At 41.7% G+C, this 27925-nt stretch overlaps 1 protein-coding gene and 1 long non-coding RNA gene across 2 annotated transcripts; one reads left to right on the top strand and one right to left on the bottom strand.

Annotated features, from left to right (window-relative positions):
* Window positions 1-603: 603 nt before the first annotated feature.
* LOC5504379 (pre-mRNA-processing factor 6) lies at window positions 604-27909 on the bottom strand. Its single transcript, XM_048734701.1, has 30 exons — window positions 27753-27909; window positions 26694-26753; window positions 24823-24910; window positions 23741-23859; window positions 23087-23165; window positions 22797-22891; window positions 22583-22664; window positions 22131-22259; window positions 21856-21950; window positions 21721-21785; window positions 21447-21574; window positions 20978-21104; window positions 19443-19561; window positions 18783-18830; window positions 16632-16746; window positions 13492-13600; window positions 13264-13333; window positions 12237-12358; window positions 11206-11299; window positions 10436-10557; window positions 9362-9404; window positions 8865-8915; window positions 6825-6875; window positions 6677-6751; window positions 5435-5568; window positions 5098-5165; window positions 4882-5020; window positions 4763-4813; window positions 4167-4242; window positions 604-1290 (listed from the first exon to the last, which is right to left on the bottom strand). Exons 1-30 carry the CDS (start codon window positions 27830-27832, stop codon window positions 1132-1134), a joined length of 2793 nt encoding a protein of 930 aa, XP_048590658.1. The 5' UTR covers window positions 27833-27909; the 3' UTR covers window positions 604-1131.
* LOC125573889 lies at window positions 16999-17864 on the top strand. Its single transcript, XR_007314249.1, has 2 exons — window positions 16999-17173; window positions 17369-17864. It is a non-coding gene; the product is annotated as an uncharacterized LOC125573889 (long non-coding RNA).
* Window positions 27910-27925: the final 16 nt, after the last annotated feature.

Here is a 27925-nt window from a genome sequence, read left to right as displayed (position 1 = left end):
CTGGAGACTTGGAATGGAGGTATCTATTTGTGTCCTGAGCTGTGTTTGCTGATCTCTTTCCAATGAGTTGTATTTTGAGCTTTTTTTCGATTTGAAATTTGTCAAAGAAACCGAGCTATTATTTGGCTAAAGAGTAGTTGCTATCACCTTGGGTGGATGCATATCTTCAAGACCATTTATCCCTTAGACAGATGCCTGAGTATCTTTATTGCATTTATAAATTTTTTGGGTGGTGGGTACTTCTCAAGGCCGGTACAGGCCGGTTGGGGGGTCAATGAGTTAAATGCTCCAAAAAATAAGAATGACCCAGCCCGAACTGAAAACTAGAAATTCCTTTTGAAAAAAGAGTACGCACAGAAATCACAAGCCGGACGAGTAATATCTAGTTCTTGAAGAAAATCGCCAAAATGAAGGGCTATAGAATCAGTAACTTATAAACACCAATGGGTTATTAATAATGAATAAAAATCATTAGCCATATAGTTCAATTTAGAGAGAGTTTGAGGAAAGTCTTCTGTGTAATGGTAAGGGCTGAACTACGGCTTCTGCGAAGAACGAAAAGCCAGCGTGCGTGCATGACCCTAAGGGATTCTCTAGACAAAATTCACAACGAAAAGGGTTTATTATCAAGTATGGAAGTGCTATTTACAATGCAGTATGCCGCGTTGTCGTAACAAATGGTATGGAGGTTACTTTGTCTTTCTATTTGCAAATAATCGTTACTGTTCGCTGGACACTACTGCACACTATGCATTCTACAGGAATCACAGATAAGGTCGAGGTGCCACAGGAAGCCCAAGCAGAGCGGAAACGCGAGACCGAACACAGAGATCCCAGATCTTTGGATGATCACAGGTAACCAGCACCTGTGCCCACAGCTAGCCCAAAATCGATGTTAATTTTCAACTTAGGTAGCTCGTGAGCAAAGGACAAAGCATTTATTTTGTCACCACAGTAGCTCGTGCATAACCCTGACACCACAGGGATCGCGGTCTGGTGGAGAATACGACATGAAGACCCTTGGTTCTTTCTCTATTCGCCCCGGTTAAGGACGACTTTGGTCGGGCATCTAGTGCACGTGACCACAGGGACCCCAGACTGTTGTAACTATTTACCACAGGTAGACATTCGTTATTCCTTCTCTATCGGTTTAAGAGACCTAGCTGCCAGAGGCAAGACGTCTTTTGTCTTGAGCCGCCAGTTGGGGATGGCTTTGGACACAGCGCACCAAACCTCGCCATGATGCGGCTCCACTTGCACGCACTTATGCGATACGCTTTCCTGTTGAGCCTGCAACAGATAGTACATGGTCAGCGCGTAAGTTTTACACACTTGCGCACAAAATCTTTGCCTTGTTTGCAGGTCGTTTGGGAATGAATATCGATGAGCGCGCGCTCTGTTCTTGCACCGTCGCCTATGTCGTTACGTAAGACCCCTAATACATAGTGATGACGGCCGAATTAAGTTACAGGACATAAACGCGCCGATTTTTAGTTTTTCGCTGTCTACCGTCATTCCTGTAGCCGTGACGGGGATAACGGTGACCAACGTAGATCCTTCATATTTGTTTCACTAAAGTAATGGTTAAGGTTGGGATTAGGGACACTTAGTGAAACATTGTTACCATAGTCAAAGCCACTGAGCTGCAGATACCGCGGTCGCGATGCCACCCCACAGTGCTCGTCGCGCCAGTAACCGGTTCTCTCGTCTAGCGGTTGCTTATCGCTCAAAATTCCATATTTTATTGGGGGAGTAAAACCATCATAACATGCGCAGCGGGTGATAAGCAAACATCACGGAAGGGCGCACCAAGCAGCCTTTCGTTAAAAACATGACGATATTAGACAACACTTAGACAACTTTACTGGCACCAAGTGTTTTGGTGGCTTAGAGCAGTGGTCAAGCTAGAACCCCTGAAACCCTCTGAAGCTAGCACCTTAAGTAATAAGAATAGACTTGTCGGAGAGTTGTCTCCTTTCAACTTCGACAAAACGACTGCGAGAAATCAAAATATGTAATCAAAACAAGCCGTTGGAAGCCAAAAACATCAATTCCTCTTTTTTTTAAAAGAAAATATATATTTGTTTATTTCCTTTTATTAAATATATCTAACTATAATTACAGGAAGAGTTGCTTTGTAAATGGGATGAATAGTGAGGAATAAGTAACATTCATTATTTTACGAACACTGGGAAAAATAAACGAAAATCAACGATGGCAATGATTTAAAAAATGTCTAAAAATGTAATAACTGAAGGATATCTTTCATATTACGCTGGATACTCATATTTTGTCTTTAATTAAAGTGCTTATCAATATCATTACAAAGGACAACTGGGTATGTCTTAAGTGGGAAAGAATCCCGTGGTTATAAAAATGAATTTTAGCAGAGACACAATGAGGCTAGACGATGTCGCAGCCAGATATAAAGATACAATACAAACACGGGATTACTAAAGGAGCGACTTTTTATTAAAATAAACTTATTTTCAAAGAAGATGATAACAAACTGAAATCTTATCTCAGCCTTTTTTTCATTTTTTGACCCTTACTATCCTATAATTGATCACGTTCGTGCTGTTTACGGGATTCGCGAATCTTGGGTCGCGTTGCACTGTGGACGGTCTGCAAAGGGGAACGAATCGAGCGTTGTGCTTTAAATATTTGACTGGGAGTTGACATTTTTCGCACCTATTTTCGTGCTTCTTAACTGTTCTGATTTAATTTGCGTAAAAACGTTTTCTTTTGTTGGCAAAAGAGGAACAGATTCTACGAGATAGGAACAAGTCGAGTTTAAACTGCTCAAGCGAATATTAACCCTCTGACTTCACAACTGAACAAACGTTCGAACGTTGTAATATAATACTTATATGATCATACTTACCCATGCGGCTGTATAATTTTGCCAGAAATTGCTATTCTTAACTGTTTGGAGCGCTTTCAATTTCTCCCGTCGTCTCTGTTATTCTATTGTTAGTGTTATGCCAAAGACGGAGACACATAGTACAAAGTCAAAGTCTCAGACTCGACTTGTTTCGAACGATTGAATATTTTTAATAAATGATCTTAAAACTACGGTTAATTTCTGAATTATTTCGTGTGCGATATTCTGTTTAGGTTGTTTACATTGTTTGCTGTATAAAGCTATAGAAGGCTCACGCAAACTTATCGTCAGCTCACGCAAACTTATCGTCAGCTCACGCAAACTTATCGTCAGCTCACGCAAACTTATGCTTAAGAAGTAACTGTGCCCCCAGATCGAATGAGAAGATATCGGGTTGGATCCAAATACTAGCAAATATATGCTAAAAGCACGGCATTTAGGGGGTGGGAATGTCCAGTCAAATCCTTAAAACCTGCACTTGATCGTCTCCCTAAAAGTTGGAAACCTGACCACAATGCCACTCGACCCGAGATTTGCGAATAGTGTATTGACATTAAAGGGGCAGCGTCATGGCACTGCGCTTTTAATTATCTATAAACAGTCAAACTTTAATTTGTCAATGCCTTGTTAAAATAATATGCAATATTTTATTCAAAACTATGTTTTTGACAGTTTGTGGTCATTTCCTTTGAATTTTAGTCTCCCACATTTACCAAAGGCTCATAAGTCAATATAAGAATTTGACTAAAATTCATTGTGTCCGGGCTGGAAAGCTATTGAAAAGCTCTTACCATGACACTGCCTTTTTAAATCTATCGCAGAGATAAAATAATATTAGTCTTATACCTAGTTTGATATTTGTAACAGGGACTTGCACTGATCACGTGACTTTTTTGAGTGCCAATTCAAGCAAAATAAACAAGGAAAAGACTGGTAGAAATAACTTCAGAAATGACTGCTTGAAAATTACTGCGCCCGTCACGCAAAAAGTTTAACGATAGAGAGGGCGATAGAGAGGGTAATAAATGAATGACCCTATTACCTCGGTGCCGTGCTGTAGCTTAAAGCGATAGAGAGGGTAACAAAAGAATGACCCTATTACCTCGGTGCCGTGCTGCAGGTCAAAGCAATAGAGAGGGTAACAAATGAATGACCCTATTACCTCGGTCCCGTGCTGCAGGTCAAAGCGATAAAAAGAGTAACAAAAGAATGACCCTATTACCTCGGTGCCGTTCTGTAGCTTAAAGCGTTAAAGAGGGTAACAAAAGAATAATCCTATTACCTCGGTGCCATGCTGTAGCTCAAAGCGATAGAAATACGCCCAGGCGTCGCCGAAATCCGGGTCCAGTTTCACAGCCCTGTCAAGCAATGATACAAAATAAATGATGAACGAATGACAAAGTACCCTCGCTCCAGAGCCTCGAACATCTCTGAACATAGTGAGAGCTACTGGCTACTTAATAGAGAGGCGTTCGAGGCTAAGGGGAACCCTCTAAATGCTCTGAGAGAGGGGGGGGGGGGGGCACTTTCTACTCATGAGAGTGAGTTTGTGTGTAAGCACTGTCACTGAAGATGGTACCACGGGCCAGCGTCCCCAGCGGTTCTTCTACGTACCCAATACAGGGTTTAAGATGTGCGGTGAGAGGCGAGATCTCCGGCTTAACTTCCTTCCCTGAGAGATTCACAGTCCAAAATGAAAAGAGCCAGATTCTTACTGAGAAAAAGGTCCCAAGTTGACCTGACCTGGGTTTGAACCCTGATTCTCTTGCTTGAGAGACAAAGCCCGTACCACTGAGCTATCGCGCCATTTTTACTTCAGCTTTGAAGGCAGGCCATTTCTGGGCAGGGAGGGGGAGGGGAGAGGCGGGGGTGACCTACCTGTTAAACCAATCCCGTGCTTTGCTCACTTTCCGCTCGCTCCAAAACAACCTGGAATGGAAACACATCAGCTTGTAAACACTGTGCTGTACTCAAACCACATGTTACCTGCGGCTTACTTTGCGACGGCAAGAAGTACGTGCACATCGTGTTCACAGCGCTTCAGAGCGTCCACACTACGAGTCTTACGCTGGGGCCGGGGCTCCATGAAAATCGCCTCTGACCACAGGACCCCCGCGGTTGGGCATTCTTGCATTGCTGACAAATAAGGAAAGTTATTTGAGTTATTATAGTGTTGAGCATAGAGACAAATGCACAAGTTTATAAGACCGCACCTTTAGCCATTAGCGTTCTTGCGAAATCTTTCCTGCCTCCACGGGTCTCAATTCGCACTGCTTCAAGCCTGAGTGTTGTAACAGGTCATTAATGTCTACCTTTCCCCTCTTAGTATGTGAGACAATAAAATCAATGCAATCGGGAAAGAAACCCATGTCACTGCGGGGGCTTTGAGTGACAGTTGACTGTTAAGACTTCCTGTCGGCTCTTCGAATTCCCAGGGCTTCCTGTCGGCTCTTCGAATTCCCAGGGCTTCTGTATCTTTCTCTAACCCAGCCCTTCAATTTTCCTTACACTGGTAATTTTAGTTGTTTTGGGCACGATGTAAGGTCTTACCAGAGTTCAGGACTCTTCGGGTTTCTCTGTCTTCCTTGTTCTAACACAGAGCGTGCTTTCGTAGCCTGACCTGTCTTTTCCTCCAAGCGGGACAAAAGCAGCCACAGAGGGATAGAGGTGGGGCATTTCTTGACCTGTGGACGACGGGTAACATATGGGGTTCACATATACCAACAGCAAGATTGAGAACTACAACTTATTCTAAATTACCGCAGATTAGCAGCAACAAGCTTATTTCTTTACTTATTCCAGTCTTGTAAGCCTCCCTGGCCTCTGGTCAACCCTTTCTGTACTTTCCCCTGTCTTGTAAGCCTCCCTGGCCTCTTGTCAACCCTTTCTGTACTTTCCCCTGTATTGCAGGCCTCCCTGGCCTCGGTTCAACCCTTTCTGTACTTTACCCTGTATTGTAGGCCTCCCTGGCCTCTTGTCAACCCTTTTTGTACTTTCCCTGTCTTGTAAGCCTCCCTGGCCTCTTGTCAACCCTTTCTGTACTTTCCCCTGTCTTGTAGGCCGCTCTGGACTCGGTTCAACCCTTTCTGTACTTTCCCCTGTCTTGTTAGCCTCCCTGGCCTCGGTTCAACCCTTTCTGTACTTTACCCTGTATTGTAAGCCTCCCTGGCCTCTTGTCAACCCTTTCTGTACTTTCCCCTGTATTGCAGGCCTCCCTGGCCTCTTATCAACCCTTTCTGTACTTTACCCTGTATTGTAGGCCTCCCTGCCCTCTTGTCAACCCTTTCTGTACTTTCCCCTGTCTTGTAGGCCGCTCTGGACTCGGTTCAACCCTTTCTGTACTTTCCCCTGTCTTGTAGGCCTCCCTGGCCTCGGTTCAACCCTTTCTGTACTTTCCCCTGTCTTGTAGGCCTCCCTGGCCTCGGTTCAACCCTTTCTGTACTTTCCCCTGTCTTGTAGGCCTCCCTGGACTCGGTTCAACCCTTTCTGTACTTTCCCCTGTCGTGTAAGCCTCCCTGGACTCGGTTCAACCCTTTCAGTACTTACCCTGTCTGGTAGGCCTCCCTGGGCTCGGTCCAACCCTTTCTGTACTTACCCTGTCTTGTAAGCCTCCCTGGCCTCGGTCCAACCCTTTCTGTATTTTTCCGTCTTGTAAGCCTCCCTGGCCTCGGTTCAACCCTTTCTATACTTTCCCCTGTCTCTTAGGCCGCTCTGGACTCGGTTCAACCCTTTCTGTACTTTCCCCTGTCTTGTAGGCCTCCCTGGCCTCGGTCCAACCCTTTCTGTACTAACCCCTGTCTTGTAGGCCTCCCTGGCCTCTGGAAGGTTTTTTTCTTGCTCCTGTAGCTGCCCTTTCATCATCCACAACTACAATGAACGATATAAACCGGTTAAACCTGTCACGGATGACGCAATTGCAAGGCAAATGAGTCCACGGTACCTTAGCAAAGTCTGGGTATTTCTGCACGGCCTCGTCTAGTAGCTTGTTTGCCTATGGAGAAATTACTGGTACGTTTAATTGACTGGTCGCACAAGACCTGGTACGGATGGAGGGGGAGAGACGGCCGGCCTCGGGGTTTTTAGCACATCCGAGATGTTTTAACGCGCTTGAACAAAACTGAAACTCACAATTGAACATCACTATATTTTATCCCATCATTTAAGTCCCAGGTGGACGAACAACAGTCATTAAGAAAAAAAGACAAAAGAGAGCTTTTCTAGCCTTTTTGGAGAGTTGGGCATCCTGTGTTCGGATTCTTATTTATAACATTTTCCCATATTTTTTTCAAATTGTTGCACTTCTTCCCGGGTTAAGATGCCTGCAGATTGAAATTGTAGGGAGCACTGCGTGACGGGTTTGGAATGTAGCATTACGTAACGGGTATTGTATGCAGCATTGCGTGACCGGTATTGAAGTATTGCCTGACGGGTATTGTTGCAGCCTTACGTAACGGCTATTGGATGCAACATTACGTAACGGGTGTTGTATGCAGCATTACGTAACGGGTGTTGTATGCAGCATTGCGTAACGGGTATTGTATGCAGCATTGCGTAACGGGTATTGTATGCAGCATTGCGTAACGGGTATTGTATGCAGCGTTACGTAACGGGTATTGTATGCAGCATTGCGTAACGGGTATTGTATGCAGCATTGCGTAACGGGTATTGGATGCAACATTACGTAACGGGTGTTGTATGCAGCATTACGTAACGGGTGTTGTATGCAGCATTGCGTAACGGGTATTGAATGCAGCATTACGTAACGGGTATTGTATGCAGCGTTACGTAACGGGTATTGTATGCAGCATTACGTAACGAGTATTGTATGCAGCGTTACGTAACAGGTATTGTATGCAGCATTACGTAACGGGTATTGTATGCAGCGTTATGTATCGGGTACTGTATGCAGCATTACGTAACGGGTATTGTATGCAGCGTTACGTAACGGGTATTGTATGCAGCATTACGTAACGGGTATTGTTGCAGCCTTACGTAACGGGTATTGTATGCAGCATTACGTAACGGCTATTGGATGCAACATTACGTAACGGGTGTTGTATGCAGCATTACGTAACGGGTGTTGTATGCAGCATTGCGTAACGGGTATTGAATGCAGCATTACGTAACGGGTATTGTATGCAGCGTTACGTAACGGGTATTGTATGCAGCATTACGTAACGAGTATTGTATGCAGCGTTACGTAACAGGTATTGTATGCAGCATTACGTAACGGGTATTGTATGCAGCGTTATGTATCGGGTATTGTATGCAGCATTACGTAACGGGTATTGTATGCAGCGTTACGTAACGGGTATTGTATGCAGCATTACGTAACGGGTATTGTTGCAGCCTTACGTAACGGGTATTGTATGCAGCATTACGTAACGGGTATTGTATGCAGCGTTATGTAACGGGTATTGTATGCAGCATTACGTAACGGGTATTGTATGCAGTGTTACGTAACGGGTATTGTATGCAGCATTACGTAACGGGTATTGTATGCAGCAATAGGTAACGGGTATTGTATGAAGCATTACGTAACGGGTATTGTATGCAGCGTTACGTAACGGGTATTGTATGCAGCATTACGTAACGGGTATTGTATGCAGCATTACGTAATGGGTATTGTATGCAGCATTACGTAATGGGTATTGAATGCAGCATTACGTAACGGGTAATTTATGCAGCATTACGTAACGGGTATTGTATGCAGCAATAGATAACGGGCATTGGATGCAACATTACGTAACGAGTATTGTATGCAGCAATAGGTAACGGTTATTGTATGAAGCCTTACATAACGGGTCTTGTATGTAGCATTGCGTGACCGGTATTGTATGCAGCATTACATAACGGGTCTTGTATGTAGCATTGCGTGACCGGTATTGTATGCAGCATTGCGTGACCGGTATTGTATGTAGCATTGCGTGACGGGTATTGTATGCAGCATTGCGTGACCGGTATTGTATGCAACTCTTACCTCAGGTATATTTCCAAGAACCCATTCAAGCTTGATAGACTTCATCATGACCTAAAGAGATACGCAACGAAACATCAATCAAGTACCAAAATGCCAGGCTTATACGTAACGCAACGTCAGCCTAAACACGTAACGCAACGTCAGCCGAAACATGTAACGCAACGTCAGTCTAAACATGTTACGTAAGAACAGCCTAAACAGGTAACACAATGTGAGCCTTGACACGTAACGCAACGTCACCCTGAGCTTGTCACGCAACGTCATTCTACACATGTTACTCAATGTCAGTAAATATAAAGTACCGCAAGCCGGAAGTATAATGCAACGTCAAACACGTAACGCAATGTGGGCCTAAACACGTAACGCAACGTTGGCCTAGACACGTATATTTTAGGAACTACAGTCTCATGCCCAGCGTAAAACACAAGTAGGAATTTCACGAGGGTTTTTTTCCACAAGACAAAGCAAAGGGTCTTATAAGAGAATTTGTAACCTACCCTTGCGGTACAAGCGTTCATGCGCGCTCTCTGTAGCAGCTTCCTGTGGCGAAAAGAATTCCGTTAAGAGGCAGGCAGAAAAGGCATTATGGTAACAGTATGATAATGACGAAAAAGATGACGATAGAAGAGAAGAATTGTTTACGCTATTTTCGATTAAGTGGAATTTCGCTTAATGACAGAATGCTTTATCATTTCCCAAAACAATTTTATTAAAAGTTCTAAAGCATTACTTCTAATCATAAGATAAACATACTTTTTTGCTCACAACAAACATGCACAAAGGCAAGACCAATCCTCTTTATCCTGTTAGAACTCCGTCTAGTGATGTTGAATTTTGTAACTCAAATCTACATTCAACATTACCAATCCGACGTATTGAGTCCATAGAAAGGAATATGTCAGCTTATTTCTGTAAGTTTAAAGTAATTCCCAGTGATAAACAGCTAACTTCCCTTCTTATCACCAGGGAGCTTGCTCGTGATTGGTCGGCGCTGAATGGAGTATTGACAGATTGCCACATAATCGCTCTTATGTTTACATAGCTTAAGCAGCGAATAACTCTGCAATGAGTTTCGCTTCAATCTGCGTGCTTTAGGAAGCTATTGGACCAACGAAATTCATCATAGAGAGCGCATGTCTTAGTCGATAACTTGAGATGAATATCTTGCCATCGTGTATCGTTCTTTTTGCCACGTTATAAACTGTTATGTAATGAAAACCGGGTATCAAAACGTCACACGACTTTGAAAACCATATCCTTTCGAACAAAACAACCAATCAAAATTCGAAGACACGATTTTGGTGTGTGCTGAATGATACTCTGCGGTTGGGCTGGTTTCAAGTGGTATCCCTGTGGTCCAATAGCTTGGTATGTAAACACCACCTGTTTTGTCAGTTTTTGGGATGCACATTATACAGTATTCAGAAATCACTAAATGTAGATATATGGTCGTATTCTACGTTTTTTTAGCTTTAAACGATTTATTATTCGCAATATTTCGTTAAATTTTCGCCCGTCACGACGTACAAGAACCGGTAGACGACCCTTTCCACTATCCTTAAGAGCTATACCTGGCTCTTTGATCCTCGTTGTTCTCACTTTCCAGCTTCACGGCCGCCAACCAAATCTCCTCACTGTTGGGATTAGCTTGGAAAGCTAGCGCCAGGATGGACCGAGCAGATGGGATGTCATTCTGTCAAGCAGAGAATAAAAACAGCAAGATGATTAAAATTCACCAGGGCCGTAGCAGGGGGTGTGGGGGGCACGTGCCCCCCCCCAAATATTTTTTAAAATTGGAAGAAAATCACCAGTAGGGTGGGTCGTGGCTGTAACTGGCTATGCTCACAGTCACAACAACGCCATAGGTAACAATTATTTTATCATATATAATATTGCAAAGCCTCAGTGGATACGCCAAAGCCTCAGTCTGAGCATGTCCTAACTCTCACCTTACAACCTTTACTCGCCTTAAAATCTGAGACTGCCTTAAAACTTTACCTTGCCTTAAACCTTAGCTCGGCTTGAAACCTTACATTGCCTAAAACCTAGATAGCCCTAAAAACTAAGATCGTTAGAACCTTAGCTTTTCTTGGAACCTTAGCACACTCGGTCACCTGTGGTGAGAGACCCCATACCCTGACGCGCTAACACACTGGGTCACCTGTGGTGAGAGGCTCCATACGCTTAACATGCTAACATACTGGGTCACCTGTGGTGAGAGGCCCCATACGCTTGACATGCTAACATACTGGGTCACCTGTGGTGAGAGGCCCGATACGCTGACGCGCTAACATACTGGGTCACCTATGATTCCCTAATCTCCTAATGTTTCTCCACATACCGCCATCCACTTTGACTTTGCCCCCATCAGCCACAACACCTCCGCCTTGGGGCAGTGCTTGACCGCACTCTGAAGAAGAGACTCTAAAGACTCCCTACAAAAGAAGGAACATGAGAATTAAATGGGCTCTTCCATTAGTCGAGGATGAAGATTATGCAAATAGTTGAAAGGGGATATTATCCCGCCCTACACATGATGCATTGCATCTATTCTCCATACCAAATCTGAAACATGCTTATAAAAAGACGACATCGGCGCGATTCTTATGAAAGTACCAGAAATAATTTTGAATGTCGCTTTTTAGTTGTTTGTACGTGATGTATACAATAACAACGTAGGACAAGCGCGGTAGCTCGTTAAGTTTATCGTACCAAGATAACTACATCAAGGGGTAGCCTACGAGTACCAAAAAGATATATTCCGGACACGAGGCAGATTATTGAGTAAATTATGGGTAACAGAAAATTTAGTTTTTTGCACTTTTGTTATTATTGATTTATTTCTTGTACATGTGGGACTCATAGTGTACCGTGTAGTTCTTATATTGCACTTTTGTTATTATTAATGTATTTCTTGTACATGTGGGAGTCATCTGTCCTGTGTAGTTATTCTTTTGCACTTTGATTATTGATTTATTTCTTGTACATGTGGGACTCATCGTGTACCGTGTAGTTATTCTTTTGCACTTTGATTATTGATGTATTTCTTTTACACGTGGGACTCGCCTTGTACCGTGTAGTTATTACTATTGATTTATTTCTTTTGCACTTTAGTTTTTATTGATGTATTTCTTGTACATGTGGGACTCACCTTGTACCGTGTAGTTATTACTATTGATTTATTTCTTTTGCACTTTAGTTTTTATTGATGTATTTCTTGTACATGTGGGACTCACCTTGTACCGTAGTTCTTATATTGCACTTTAGTTTTTATTGATGTATTTCTTGTACATGTGGGACTCACCTTGTACCGTAGTTCTTATATTGCACTTTAGTTTTTATTGATGTATTTCTTGTACATGTGGGACTCACCTTGTACCGTAGTTCTTCTCGAAGTAAGCAGCACGAAGCCAGACGCTTTTCTTGCTGGGGAAGACCGTGAGCGCATGCGCGTAGATAGCACGGGAACACTCGTACGCACCGTTAGCCACGCACTTGAGGACGGGAAAAAAGTGTAAAAAGGCTAAGTAGGCCATGCGAGCAGCCATAGAACAAGTATAACAACATAGCGCGGGCACGCTACTACGCAACATTACAATAAATAGTATTGGTTTTAATGCTGATTAAAGGAAAAAAAATATTCCACCCCTAAAACTGTAAGTATCAAGGGGGCGTGTTTTTTTTTCTCGTTAAACTGTAGTTTATGTTAATATCCATTACTGGGTTAAGTTTTGTGACCGTAACATGAAAAGTATTGGTTTTATTCAGGTTTTAAGGAAAATTAATTCCACCAATTTTAAACTGTAAGTATACATTTTGGGGGTGGGTCCATATCCAGAATTGCTCAGTGTGAGTTCCTCTATCACTGTGCCAAATTTAATAAATGTTCCATAAATTTGAACGATCCGCCACTTTTTATGCACCATTTTCTTGCACTAATACTTGTCGACTGCACCTTTAACTTGTCTTGCCAAAACATGGCCGTAGCAGGGGGCACTGGGGATATGTGACCCCCCTAATATTTTTCAAAATTATAAGAAAATGACCAGTAGGAGCGTGGCTGTGCCCCCCCCCCCCCCCCCCCCCAACCCAATATTTCTTAATTTTTCTTCATTGTGCCGCACGGACCATGTCACACGTGACATTTTTGCTGCGACCCGAAGACATTTGTCGTGGAAAGTAGAAGTGCGTTGTAGTGTGCGTGCGTGACTTTGAGAAAAGAAAAACAAGTTGCAAAAGGGGTGTCACACGAAAAAAAACGTGCGACTTGCAAGGGGAAAGGAGGGAAAAGTGTATCAAAAGACAAGTAGCCGGCCGCGCAGCCATAAAGCCAGAAGAGGACAATATGGCTTCTGTAGCAGCATACAATTATAAAGACTGCCTTAGTCACGTGACTTACACTGTCGGCGTCGTCCATCCAGGTGTGTTTACGATCCTCTTCCTCTACTCCAACACCGATGACTGTACGACTGCAAAACGACCAGAACACGATCAAAAATCTATCATCGGTTTCTAACCAGAGTGATGGCATACGTTTATTTAACTTGGGATGATCTCAAATTGAATTCTCCCAACTTTATCAATACAAGGGACTATTACAGTAAGGAGAATTTATACGTTAACTCACATTATGGCTTGGCATGTCTCCACACTCTGTGCCTTCTCGCACTCTTCGGCATCTTTGATCCACTGATCGCGATTGATCTCAACACCATTAGACTTGAGCGAAGCCACCGCTACAAACACACAAGTTAGACATGAGCGAAGCCACCGCTACAAACACACAAGTTAGACATGAGCGAAGCCACCGCTACAAACACACAAGTTAGACATGGGTGAAGCCACCGCTACAAACACACAAGTTAGACATGAGTGAAGCCACCGCTACAAACACACAAGTTAGACATGAGCGAAGCCACCGCTACAAACACACAAGTTAGACATGAGTGAAGCCACCGCTACAAACACACAAGTTAGACATGGGTGAAGCCACCGCTACAAACACACAAGTTAGACATGGGTGAAGCCACCGCTACAAACACACAAGTTAGACATGAGTGAAGCCACCGCTACAAACACACAAGTTAGACATGGGTGAAGCCACCGCTACAAACACACAAGTTAGACATGAGTGAAGCCACTGCTACAAACACACAAGTTAGACATGAGCGAAGCCACCGCTACAAACACACAAGTTAGACATGAGTGAAGCCACCGCTACAAACACACAAGTTAGACATGGGTGAAGCCACCGCTACAAACACACAAGTTAGACATGGGTGAAGCCACCGCTACAAACACACAAGTTAGACATGAGTGAAGCCACCGCTACAAACACACAAGTTAGACATGGGTGAAGCCACCGCTACAAACACACAAGTTAGACATGGGTGAAGCCACAACTACAAACACACAAGTAAGACATGGGTGAAGCCACCGCTACAAACACACAAGTTAGACATGAGTGAAGCCACAACTACAAACACACAAGTAAGACATGGGTGAAGCCACCGCTACAAACACACAAGTTAGACATGGGTGAAGCCACCGCTACAAACACACAAGTTAGATATGAGTAAGGCCACAACTACAAACACACAAGTAAGACATGGGTGAAGCCACCGCTACAAACACACAAGTTAGACATGGGTGAAGCCACCGCTACAAACACACAAGTAAGATATGGGTGAAGCCACCGCTACAAACACACAAGTTAGACATGAGTGAAGCCACCGTTACAAACACACAAGTTAGACATGGGTGAAGCCACCGCTACAAACACACAAGTAAGACATGGGTGAAGCCACCGCTACAAACACACAAGTTAGACATGGGTGAAGCCACCGCTACAAACACACAAGTTAGATATGAGTAAGGCCACAACTACAAACACACAAGTAAGACATGGGTGAAGCCACCGCTACAAACACACAAGTTAGACATGGGTGAAGCCACCGCTACAAACACACAAGTTAGACATGGGTGAAGCCACAACTACAAACACACAAGTTAGACATGAGTGAAGCCACCGCTACAAACACACAAGTTAGACATGAGCGAAGCCACCGCTACAAACACACAAGTTAGACATGGGTGAAGCCACCGCTACAAACACACAAGTAAGATATGGGTGAAGCCACCGCTACAAACACACAAGTTAGACATGAGTGAAGCCACCGTTACAAACACACAAGTTAGACATGGGTGAAGCCACCGCTACAAACACACAAGTTAGACATGGGTGAAGCCACCGCTACAAACACACAAGTAAGATATGGGTGAAGCCACCGCTACAAACACACAATTTAGACATGAGTGAAGCCACCGCTACAAACACACAAGTTAGACATGGGTGAAGCCACCGCTACAAACACACAAGTAAGATATGGGTGAAGCCACCGCTACAAACACACAAGTAAGATATGGGTGAGGCCACCGCTACAAACACACAAGTTAGACATGGGTGAAGCCACCGCTACAAACACACAAGTTAGACATGGGTGAAGCCACCGCTACAAACACACAAGTAAGATATGGGTGAAGCCACCGCTACAAACACACAAGTAAGATATGGGTGAAGCCACCGCTACAAACACACAAGTTAGACATGAGTGAAGCCACCGCTACAAACACACAAGTAAGACATGGGTGAAGCCACCGCTACAAACACACAAGTTAGACATGGGTTAAGCCACCGCTACAAACACACAAGTTAGACATGAGTGAAGCCACCGCTACAAACACACAAGTTAGACATGAGTGAAGCCACCGCTACAAACACACAAGTTAGACATGAGTGAAGCCACCGTTACAAACACACAAGTTAGACATGGGTGAAGCCACCGCTACAAACACACAAGTTAGACATGGGTGAAGCCACAACTACAAACACACAAGTAAGACATGGGTGAAGCCACCGCTACAAACACACAAGTTAGACATGAGTGAAGCCACAACTACAAACACACAAGTAAGACATGGGTGAAGCCACCGCTACAAACACACAAGTTAGACATGGGTGAAGCCACCGCTACAAACACACAAGTTAGATATGAGTAAGGCCACAACTACAAACACACAAGTAAGACATGGGTGAAGCCACCGCTACAAACACACAAGTTAGACATGGGTGAAGCCACCGCTACAAACACACAAGTTAGACATGGGTGAAGCCACAACTACAAACACACAAGTTAGACATGAGCGAAGCCACCGCTACAAACACACAAGTAAGACATGGGTGAAGCCACCGCTACAAACACACAAGTTAGACATGGGTGAAGCCACCGCTACAAACACACAAGTTAGACATGGGTGAAGCCACAACTACAAACACACAAGTTAGACATGAGTGAAGCCACCGCTACAAACACACAAGTTAGATATGAGTAAGGCCACAACTACAAACACACAAGTAAGACATGGGTGAAGCCACCGCTACAAACACACAAGTTAGACATGGGTGAAGCCACCGCTACAAACACACAAGTTAGACATGGGTGAAGCCACAACTACAAACACACAAGTTAGACATGAGCGAAGCCACCGCTACAAACACACAAGTAAGACATGGGTGAAGCCACCGCTACAAACACACAAGTTAGACATGGGTGAAGCCACCGCTACAAACACACAAGTAAGACATGGGTGAAGCCACCGCTACAAACACACAAGTTAGACATGAGCGTGGTGTTTTTAAAAGAACAATATAAGCCCCTAGTGTCAAAAGAAAAAAATAAACATTTGAAGTGTGTCGATTTGGCGCACCTCTTTCGATGATCTTCTCGACCATGGGCATGTTATTATTTGCCTCCTCTAGCTTTGCAGCAGTGATCCAAATAAGTCTGTCAGTTGGGATGTTCTCGCGAGCTTTGTTGAGCACCTGAGGAATTTAAAGGTTTGGACAGTAACCGACAAGGACTAGATGTGTAACTTCCGCTCCGCAAGGAATAAAATCCATCATTCGATGACTTACAATTTCAAACAATCCTTACGGTTGGACATTATGTATTTTATTCTATTCCAATATAAGGAATCAGATTTTTTGATTAGTTGTTCTTTCTCTTTTCTCTCTCTCTCTCTCTCTCTCTCTCTCTCTCTCTCTCTCTCTCTCTCTCTCTCTCTCTTTTTTTTTTGCATTGTGTTTAGGAAACTTTGGGACTCCTGTGTGCGCTGCCGGTCACATGGAAGCACCACGAAAAACATTCCGAGATCGCAAGCCGAAGCGAGTTAAAAAGCGTTTTTATGCGTTTGTAGAGGAACAAGCATTGATAAAAAGCGATGCCTATCAAGTACTTTCCCAAGCTGAGGTGAGAAAAATTCGAAACCACTTATTTTGTTGTTTCGATCTATGTTACGATTTGTCTGGACACAAACATTACGCAAGACTAGTTATGATCTATTCAAATAATCATTCAAATACGTGTTTTTTTCTAAATCATCTCGCACAACGAAGAATGCAAGTAATAACACACATATTTATTGGTCCTCAAATTTGTTTTCAGCGTTGTTTCGAGGAGGGAGCTTCTGCAAAAGCCAAATTTCCCTGCGAATTCAGCAGTTGGTGTCATAGTTAGACCAAGTTGAAAGGTCAATTACCTGTGAAGTGTTGTATCTTCTTGGCTCTCTCAGCGCTCCAGATTTTATTATCCCCAAAATTTTATTTCAGATTCTAGGCTAGTAAGTGACTGTCTTTTCAGGAAAAATGACCATTTTTGATAGAGCAATGTACCAGATGCGACTTTTAAGGCCTCAATTTGTCGGTTTAACGATCGTGCAAAATGATGGATGCGAGGCTATATTTGAGAAAATCTGTCAAATATTCTATTTTAACTGGATTAAGCCGGGATTAAAATTATATTGAGAGTATATATCCTGGTTGCCTTCTGTGGTGTTGTTGTGTTTCTGCGCTGTTTATTTTCCGCGCGGCAGGTAGCGATACTTGGTTCAAATTTTGTAGTGTTTTTCGGGGTCAAGCCGAGAAAAATAAGGAAAAATCCACAAAATATTTAATATTCGTTTGATTTTAAAAAGAAACACATTTTTGTAATCAGGAGACTAATATAAGTCTATAGACAAATTATTAAAAATCTATTTTTTGAGTATTGCATTTCATCTTGAATGGATTAGCGGAGCGCTTCTTAATTGCTTATAACATCTTTGAAGATCTCTTACCAACCCCTTGGAAATAACACTAAACACAATATTTACTAAATTAAAAGGCAAATACTGCACGAATTCCCCCAAAACAGCAGATGGTTATGAATGCTTTCTCACACTTCGAACTTCTAGAATGTTAAAATGAAGACTTGACAATAAACTATTTCTTAAGATTGCCAGAACAACTACAATCTTCTAAGCAGGGACACTGCCTTAACACTTCCGAAATCCAAGATCACTAGGTAGAGCGACGCAATACTATGGAAAAACGTTGCAACGAAGACTAAACAGGTGAAAATATCAGCCTTTTTTTATTTGTGTATATAATAAAGTGTTAGACATTGCCATTTTAGAACTGTAATTGCAACTGTTTCTTGTAACGCCCTATTTGGAAACTAGTTTTGTCACACGATTTGCAACTAAAAAGGTGGGTGTCTTTATGCGATTTTTAATAATCTGCGAACTCCAAGAGACAAAACACATGACAGCTTCCGTCAGTCAAAGCCTTAAGAGCTGTTTTCATTGGTCAACACTTAGATGGCTTCCAATCATGCTACGCACCTTAGAGCAATGCGCTAACCAATCAGAGCGTACAAACTGTGTTACGTTACAAATTCGAATCTTGATTGACGAAAGTGAGAAGCGGTTTTAGCATTTTGGAAATCTTTTTTGGGGCTCTCAGAATACTACAAATCGAGAAAAATAATGGAGTATTGTATTTAAGCATGATGTTTGTATAAAAGCATATTGTTGACGTACCTTTCTTGCATTTTCATAGGTCTCCAATCTTGCTAGCGCCAGCCACAACTGAAATGACGCAAAAAGTAAAACTGAACGTGTTAGAATATTCTGATACAAACATACAATACTGCCGATAACCACAGCAATCTCGTTTTGCTATTTAACAGTGATAATCTTGTCAACCTCTGCCTTACAGAGGGAGGACAGCTCATTGAGAGGCTCATTACCACAGAGTTGACTGTAAAGCGGAAAACTTAAACCCAGTGGTGTTATCTATGTTAGGCGGCACTACTTATCGTCGATTCGACTAGCGTGTGGTTTCATAGGCAATGAAAAATTATGTGCTTATGAGATGTTCATTTGGTCCTGAATTGATAAAAGGAGACACCCTTTTGTATTTTGACATCGTTTTGAACTTTCTCGCAAAAGACAACAACGTAATGTATATTGGCATAAGGTACAAAAACGTGAACGTGAACTCAAGCCTTCTTAAAAAATGTGAGTACCTAGACTGCCAGAGGTTTGCACACCATGGTGATCGAGATGCGGTCAGGTAATGCGCCAACACTCCCACTGTCTTGAGTCTAGAGTGAGACTGTGCTAGCGATGCTGGGTGCAGTTGGCACGAGGTTTGACTGACTCTACACTACGAAGCAATACCAAAAAATTCACACTCACCTCAACACTTGTCGGGCAGCACTCTACAGCTCTACTCAGCATGATGCGGGCATCCTCGGGCTCCTCAAGCTCGACAGCAGCCTTCCAGATACGCACAGAGTTCGGGATGTGCTCCAAAGCTGATAGGGAATATAATACACACAGTTAAGGATGTGCTCCAAGGCTGATAGGGAATATAATACACACAGTTAGGGATGTGCTCCGAGGCTGATAGGGAATATAATACACACAGTTCGGGATGTGCTCCAAGGCCGATAGGGAATATAATACACACAGTTAGGGATGTGCTCCAAGGCTGATAGGGAATATAATACACACAGTTCGGGATGTGCTCCAAAGCTGATAGGGAATATAATATACACAGTTCGGGATGTGCTCCAAGGCTGATAGGGAATATAATACACACAGTTAGGGATGTGCTCCAAGGCTGATAGGGAATATAATACACACAGTTAGGGATGTGCTCCAAAGCTGATAGGGAATATAATATACACAGTTAAGGATGTGCTCCAAGGCTGATAGGGAATATAATACACACAGTTAGGGATGTGCTCCAAAGCTGATAGGGAATATAATATACACAGTTCGGGATGTGCTCCAAAGCTGATAGGGAATATAATATACACAGTTAGGGATGTGCTCCAAGGCTGATAGGGAATATAATACACACAGTTAGGGATGTGCTCCGAGGCTGATAGGGAATATAATACACACAGTTAGGGATGTGCTCCAAGGCTGATAGGGAATATAATATACACAGTTAGGGATGTGCTCCAAGGCTGATAGGGAATATAATACACACAGTTAGGGATGTGCTCCGAGGCTGATAGGGAATATAATACACACAGTTAGGGATGTGCTCCAAGGCTGATAGGGAATATAATACACACAGTTAGGGATGTGCTCCAAAGCTGATAGGGAATATAATACACACAGTTAGGGATGTGCTCCATAGCTGATAGGGAATATAATACACACAGTTAGGGATGTGCTCCAAGGCTGATAGGGAATATAATATACACAGTTAAGGATGTGCTCCAAAGCTGATAGGGAATATAATACACACAGTTAGGGATGTGCTCCATAGCTGATAGGGAATATAATACACACAGTTAAGGATGTGCTCCAAGGCTGATAGGGAATATAATATACACAGTTAAGGATGTGCTCCAAAGCTGATAGGGAATATAATACACACAGTTAGGGATGTGCTCCATAGCTGATAGGGGTGTATATTAATATACACAGTTAGGGATGTGCTCCAAAGCTGATAGGGAATATAATATACACAGTTAGGGATGTGCTCCGAGGCTGATAGGGAATATAATACACACAGTTAGGGATGTGCTCCGAGGCTGATAGGGAATACAACACATGTTTCCAACATTGTTTTTGTTTTTGTTTTTGACACTCGAGCTACTGTATAAAAGAACGAGTCTCGATTCTTGGGTGCTGAGAAGGCTTATGAGGACTAACACTCCCGAGTGGAGGGTATGTTACTCGAGACCTGTACCGTACAGCGCTGTCTTGGTTACCTTTTCTATAGACTCTTTTTTTAGCCACTATTTCAGTCTCAACAGCAGCAGCCTTAATCCACAGACGAACTGACTGAGGAAGTTGACGCACTGCCTGCGCCACGACGGCCTTCATCGCATCTGGAGGCTAAAAAAAAAAACACCAAAAGCAGCAATACAACAATTGCATACTATACACAAAATTGTCCAATAAAATGTAATTCATAATTCTTCTTAGCAAAAGTGCAGGGAAAACACTGACAATTACACCTTCGATCAAAATTGGAATGCAACCAAAAGCAAAAATTTCAGTATTCAAAATTTTCCTTGCTAGATAATTTGGGTGCTTCTGTATGTCATTCTGTTGAGAGAATTTACATGTCAACCAAGGCAAAAAACAGCCTCTAGCAGGGTACCTCAATTCTCCTTCTCAGATAACTTGGGCGCTCAATAATCAAGTTTTGAGAACCTCTATGTTAATCACCCATACCTGTAGCCTGACAGCCTCTAGCCAAATGTCCTCGTTCTTCTCACAGACCTCTGTACCCTTCATGATGGTATTCCTAGCCGCCTGCATGCGCCCTGTCACCTCCTCCAGCCGTGCTGCCGCTATCCAACCTGGGGCAAGAACAGAGATCTTGAGTCATTTAAAACACAATTGAAAACTATTTTACCCCTGCTTGCTTGAAGTGTTTTCTGTTCTTAACCCTGATGGACGGTTTTATTACTGTATCCTGTTGTGTGGATAATTATCAGTAACATACCTGGGGCATGCTGGGGGTTTGTTGTGATGACTGATTTCAAAAGAAGTCTTGCCTTTTTGATATCCCTGTGGTAAAGACATGACAATCAATCATACTTGCTTCGATAAAGATAACCCTATAACCAGATAACCTTACCCAATATCTCCGCCGCTTGCTGGAGTCAAACTCTGGAGGTCTGTCAGGTAACCTTTTGGGTCCACCACCGTCTGGCCTGTGACTGAATCTGAAGCCTGAAGAAAACACCCTCGAGATCAAGACAAAGATATCACAAGGTGCAGGGGGAGTGGGGACATTCTACTTGGTAAACTTTGGTTATGCTATGAACAAACCAAGCCATCTCTACCTGGTCATGTTGAGCACCAAACTACTGTATCTTTACTTAGCCAAGTTTAACACTAAACCATCTTTACCTGGTCAAGCTTTACACCAACCAAGGACTTCCTAGCCTCTCCGATCTTTATCAGATCCAGATCCGCAGAGGGTGTGGCATAGCCAGGGGTCATAGCACCTGGAAATGGTGTCTGAAAGCCGCCTAAAACCTATCAATAGACAAAGTAACAAATCAATGACAGGGAGACAGGTATATCTTTAGTGATAAAACATTAACAACTAGCATTTTGAATAACCCTGCAAACCAACAAACGACATGCGGATCTTAACTGGACAGGTTTAACAAACACAATGTACAGTTATACATCAATGGAAAACCTGGATTTGAAGTGCAAAGGAAGACACCTCTATTGATTTAATCCTCAATCCCAAACCCTCAGTAAAGACAATTGACACTTTTCTTGCAAAAGCCTTGCTTTCATTTTTCAGACCATTTCTGCATCAGTCTGTTTATCACTGTGCCCTTTCTCACCTGTTGTCGGCCACTAAGGGCATTTTCTGTCCCACCTGCTAAAAGTGCCGAGTTTATAACACTGTCTGGTACAGGGGTAAACCTACGAGAACGAATAAAAGCCATGTCTTCAATACTTTTCTTCAATTTCTCCTTGTGTCTCTCTTGTAGTATACTGTAACATACAATCTAACAGGCTTCACTACCTGGGTGCTATGTATACAGAATGACTCACTTTTCTGTTCGAGGATTTCTCTGTTTCTTGGTGCGGTAATCTCCAACATCTGGTATGTTCACCCAGTCATCTTCTGACACCTCATTCAACTTTCTCTGAAGGGTACAAGGTACAAGTGAGGATTAAATTAAAACACACAATCAAGACTACACAAGATTATTTATCTCAAAGATAATTGTAACAGCTTGTCTTGTTTCTGTGTAGTTCTTTCTGTATTGTTGTTGGAGATTTGGAGAACTATTGACTAGATTAAATAATTTGCAATCATAAAGGTTGAGACAGAACAATACCTTTAAGTCAGAAAACTGTTGCTGAATCTTGGGTCTCTCCTGCCGATACCTCTCCATTTCCTCTTTCAACTTTTGTTCCCTGAAGTAAATATAAATATCAACTCAGCAAAAACCTTGGTGGCCTAATTGTTTGGTGCCCCTACCTGAATATGCATTAGGGAAAAATGTTGAATTCATCAAAACTAGACATACGAGAGTACAAATGTGAAAAAAAATTATTCAGAAATGGAATTTTGAAATTTCCATTTTTTTGGTTTCTCATGTGGAATTGTTCAAATACTTGTGATAAAGTGATAAAACTACTTGTTATAAGTGATAAAATACTTGTGATAAAGTAATAAAATGCAAATGTAGGAGCATATCCTTTGCACCAGATGACACCAGAGTTATATGTACAGTAGCACCCAACGAGGCATGAAATTAGTGGTAAAGTGGTGGATCTAGAATTTGAAGGAGATCGAGTTCATGAAAAATTACAACTACTGTAAATTTGTTGTTGCGCAACTTTTCTTTGTCAGAAACGGCTTATTTTCGTTGAATTTTATTTGGATTTTATTTCATTCACTGACGTATAGGACAATTCACTAATTTCCCTGGTTTTACTATTGCATCAATAAGGTATTTAACATTGTATATGTATCATCTATACTGTACCTTCTTTCCTTGCGGCGGTCATCCATTCTTTTATCGATGGACTCGTAGATACTATCAGCCTCTTCATCATCCTTGTCGTAGGGGCCGCTAGAGAACAGACTGCCGCCATACCCTGAAAACTGTATTAATGTGACATTATAACATTGACATTTGATTGGATTTATTTGAGTCTCACACTACAAAGGTCAAGATTAGGGAAACACGCAGACGGGGACAGGGCTTCCCTTAGCAGATACAGTAGGAGTTCATGCTGGCAAAACTAGGTACTGTATGGCTGAAATAATTTCAAAATAGACAGGCCCTCTAAAATTCACCCAAGGATTTTTTAAGATTTGTGTGTGTAGGATTTTCTTAATATTGTATTATATGAATATTCTTCAGTTTCTCAAGCCCACAACAGCATAAAATTTCAGAACACATACATATAGCACTTTCTAAAATAAAAATAATAATCACCAATGATACAGTATTTTCATGTCCTGAATTCTACTAAACACCACCACAAAGTACTGTAAACCTAGAGGTTTTTATCACCCAAAGGAAATAAGCTGGTAAAACATTGTTTCCTAAGAGTGGCTAGTTCAATTTGCTTTTATGGCTTTTACAAAAAGACAATCAACCTACAATAATGGCATTTATAAAAAGACAATCAAACTACAATAATGGCTTTTATAAGAAGACAATCATATTGTAATTAATAGAGGCTTTTATAAGAAGACAATTGTTATAGAGGCTTTTATAAAAAGACTATCGCACTGTAATAATGGCTTTTATAAAAAGACAATCGCACTGTAATAATGGCTTTTATAAAAAGACTATCATACTGTAATAATATCGTACTGTAATAATGGCTTTTATAAAAAGACTATCATACTGTAATAATGGCTTTTATAAAAAGACTATCGTACTGTAATAATATCGTACTGTAATAATGGCTTTTATAAAAAGACTATCGTACTGTAATAATGGCTTTTATATAAAGTATATCGTACTGTACAGTAATAATGGCTATAATAAGAAGACAATTTTAATGCGATAGAGGCATTTATAAGAAGTCTACCATTCTGTAATGGTGGCGTTACCTCATCATAATTAGTCTCATTCAGATCTACATCATCATCATCTTCCTGTTTCTGCTGCAGATGAGCTGGTTTGCCGTGTCTCTCATCACTGCATCATAATTAAACAATACAATAAGAACTAAAGCTTGCTTAAAAGGAAATTGCCTTTGCTAAACCTGTGTACACAACACACTTTCATGTTAGCTTTTTGCCGCAATTTTTTGTGAGCATTTACCAAACCATGCTCGAGGATCCAGCATACTTTGCGGGGGCTCCCAAAGGTCACAACCGCAGAAAAGCCGCTGGAAAAATGTTCTAACTATTTGGAGTTCCAAAACGCTGGGAGATACTGTGCTGTGAATGGGCCTTTTAAAAGGGCACAGCACAGCAGTGTTTACTTGTAAATCCTAATTAACAACGCTTGTATCGCTGACAAATTCTTTGCCTGTTCGATGGATCAAGTTACTTTGTTCTGTACAATTAGAGAAACTCTGAAGCCTAGCTGCTGTCGTGTCGGGCTGCAGCATGAAAATAACATAAACAAAAGCTAAGTTTTCCATATTTTTTCTACGACAGGGTTTCTTCTCATAAAGTTCAAACGAATAAAAAATAAGACCACAATTTAGTGTGTACTGACCGAAAGGAATATATTTCTGACATTCCATTTTGGCATCTCGAAGAAAGAAACTGTATTTAATTCTGTCAGAATAATTTTGATTTCATTGGCTGTCAGTTTTAAATTGGCTTACATTCTCCGGGACCCAGGGCGTCGCGGAGATCGGGCATACAGAAAGTGTGGCGTGGGAAAGAAACAGGCTGAAAGACGCCCTGGGCAACTGCTTTGTAAAACCCATTTCTAAAAGGGTCTCTAATCCAATTAGTCGCCTGACTAGACCTAGCACCTTTTTCCAATTAGCGCCTGTAAAAACAGTCTCGAAATTTACATATCATGAGGGAAAGGAAAAACCATATGCTAAACACAACCAACAATATTGGGAAAATTCTATGGAAAGGTAATTCAAGGGTTCAGTCAAGTTTGAGGTATTTTACTTGAACTCTTTATTTAATTAACCTTTGATGTACAATATAATTCCGATCAAGAAATCAAACGCATTCGAAATGAGTATAAGCCTATCGTCATAGACTAGAAGTACTAAGACGTTTCTGCTGTATACTTTGTAACGCAATGATGCACAAGATCGTTAATTTCTAACAAGAACATTGGTTCCGAAAATAATACGTCGGTGGTCCATTCTTCGATAATCCTATCGATTTTACGGTATTCTCCGATTCATAATGGAGCTGAGCGGCCAAAGACATGATCGGATATTGTGCCCAAGTTTCTCCCTGCTCGTGCAACCCTTTGCAGACTCCAGGCAAAATCTGATTGTGAGACTTTTACCAAACCAACCAGGCTTTGTTTTATAGGTGTTTGTGAAGTGTTTCTAGGCGTGAGGTCTGTCTGCTTTTCAAATTCACAAGGATCGCTCTAATTGGTCTCATTTCAATTTAATTATAAAATGAGACCAATCAGGGAGCGAGTTTGGTTTAGTTTTTAGAAATGGGTTTTACAGAGCAGTTGCCCTTTCTCACGCCGCGCTCCCTGTGTGCCCGATCTCCACGATGCCCTGGGTCACGGAGGATGATTGGCTTATTAATAGGAAACTTTTCCAGTGGCCTGCGGTAGTGACCTTTGGGAGCGCCCGCAAAGTACCCTGGATCCTCAAGCATGTTACCAAACATGCTTGCAGAATATTCAGTTCCTTCTTTTTGGATTTAGAGTTTTGCAAACATGTTATAACTAACACAGCTATGGGTTTCATAGAAATCTAGCTATGGAAAAATCTAGGAAACTGCAGTTGATATATATGTATTACGGTAGGCTCACCCACCTGATGTCTGTCGCTTCCCGTGCTGGACCAATATCGGATCGAGTAGTGAAACCAGTAGCACTGATACATGACAAAAAGACAAAATCAATTCATATAAAACTTCCATCTAAGATGCATGATGCAGTAGCAGCCATTATATTAGTTGATTATTATTGTAATTGTTATTATTATTAATTGCAGATACAATTGGTTAATTACATTGATTGGATCTCTTCAAATCCGTTATCGTACTTTCACTGTAGAATCTGACAATATACTTTAAGTTCAAATACATGCCCACACTCTGGTTTTCACCTGGAGACTCTGGGTTTTTAGGTTAATCTCCAGTTGAAAAAATGACATATGGTTCTCTCCTTTTTTTTAAAAAATTTCTTCTGTTTTTTTTTTTAATTTCTTGGTTTCGAATCTTTATAAAATGCACCTTTTCCGCTTGAGGCTGTGTTAAAAGTTAATATTACTGTTTATTCATAAAAACATTGACGAACAATATTTAGTTACAAAAGGATAACAAGAGTTTATTTTCAATAGCTCATACATGTACGTATTTACATCAAAATCAAAATATAAATGTATCACTCAATACTTTATTATGAGACTGTGTTTAACATAAATGTTACAACTGATGTTTTCAAATTACAGAATGAACTGTATCTATGTGTAAATAAAGAATAATTTACATTGTTGGTGTTTTTTTGTGTTGGCAGATCCTTCTAGTGGCAAAAATTGGAATTAAAACTTCGTTTAGTAACAAATTGCATCTAAAGTCAAAATCTCCGGTTTAACTTTGAATGTTGGCATGTGAGTTCACTGTAGCAAGATATCAAAACATGCACATATAAACACAAGTACTTCACACTGTTCGTTCGGCCGGCTTCAAAGTGAATAAAACAAAGCCTTGCCTATTTCTACGTTGCAGATCGCAAATCTTGCCAGTCAAATAAGTACTGAGGTAAAGTTTTGCGAGAACGACTGCACTTAAGTATATACAAGAAGGAAAGAACAAAGTTTAATAGTATTATCTCGACTAGCACTCTGATTTTTACAAAATTTGACACTCACCCCCTACCAAGACCTGGTACATATCCTAACGGCGCTGACACTCCAAGAAACGGCTTCCTCTTTTTATTTAGAAGCGACATTTTGTGAAAGATGTCTCAAACTTTAGGACGGAGTTCTCACGTTTTCCAAAATGGCGGCTGGTAGCCTCGTTACCATTTATTACACACAGGCAA

The sequence above is a fragment of the Nematostella vectensis genome, chromosome 11, assembly GCF_932526225.1.
Source record: "Nematostella vectensis chromosome 11, jaNemVect1.1, whole genome shotgun sequence".
Lineage (NCBI taxonomy): Eukaryota > Metazoa > Cnidaria > Anthozoa > Actiniaria > Edwardsiidae > Nematostella > Nematostella vectensis.
Note: the sequence above shows the minus strand (reverse complement) of the source record. Positions and strands in the feature narration are given on the sequence as shown.

Excerpts from the sequence above, each read along its gene's own strand:
- LOC5504379 (XM_048734701.1), bottom strand. The coding sequence starts at position 27,832 with ATGTCGCTTCTAAATAAAAAGAGGAAGCCGTTTCTTGGAGTGTCAGCG. Across the intron at positions 26,754-27,752 it reads GTACCAGGTCTTGGTAGGGG|TGCTACTGGTTTCACTACTC; the intron begins GTGAGTGTCAAA and ends GTCATGTATCAG. Across the intron at positions 21,105-21,446 it reads TAGAGGCTGTCAGGCTACAG|CCTCCAGATGCGATGAAGGC; the intron begins GTATGGGTGATT and ends TTTTTTTTTTAG.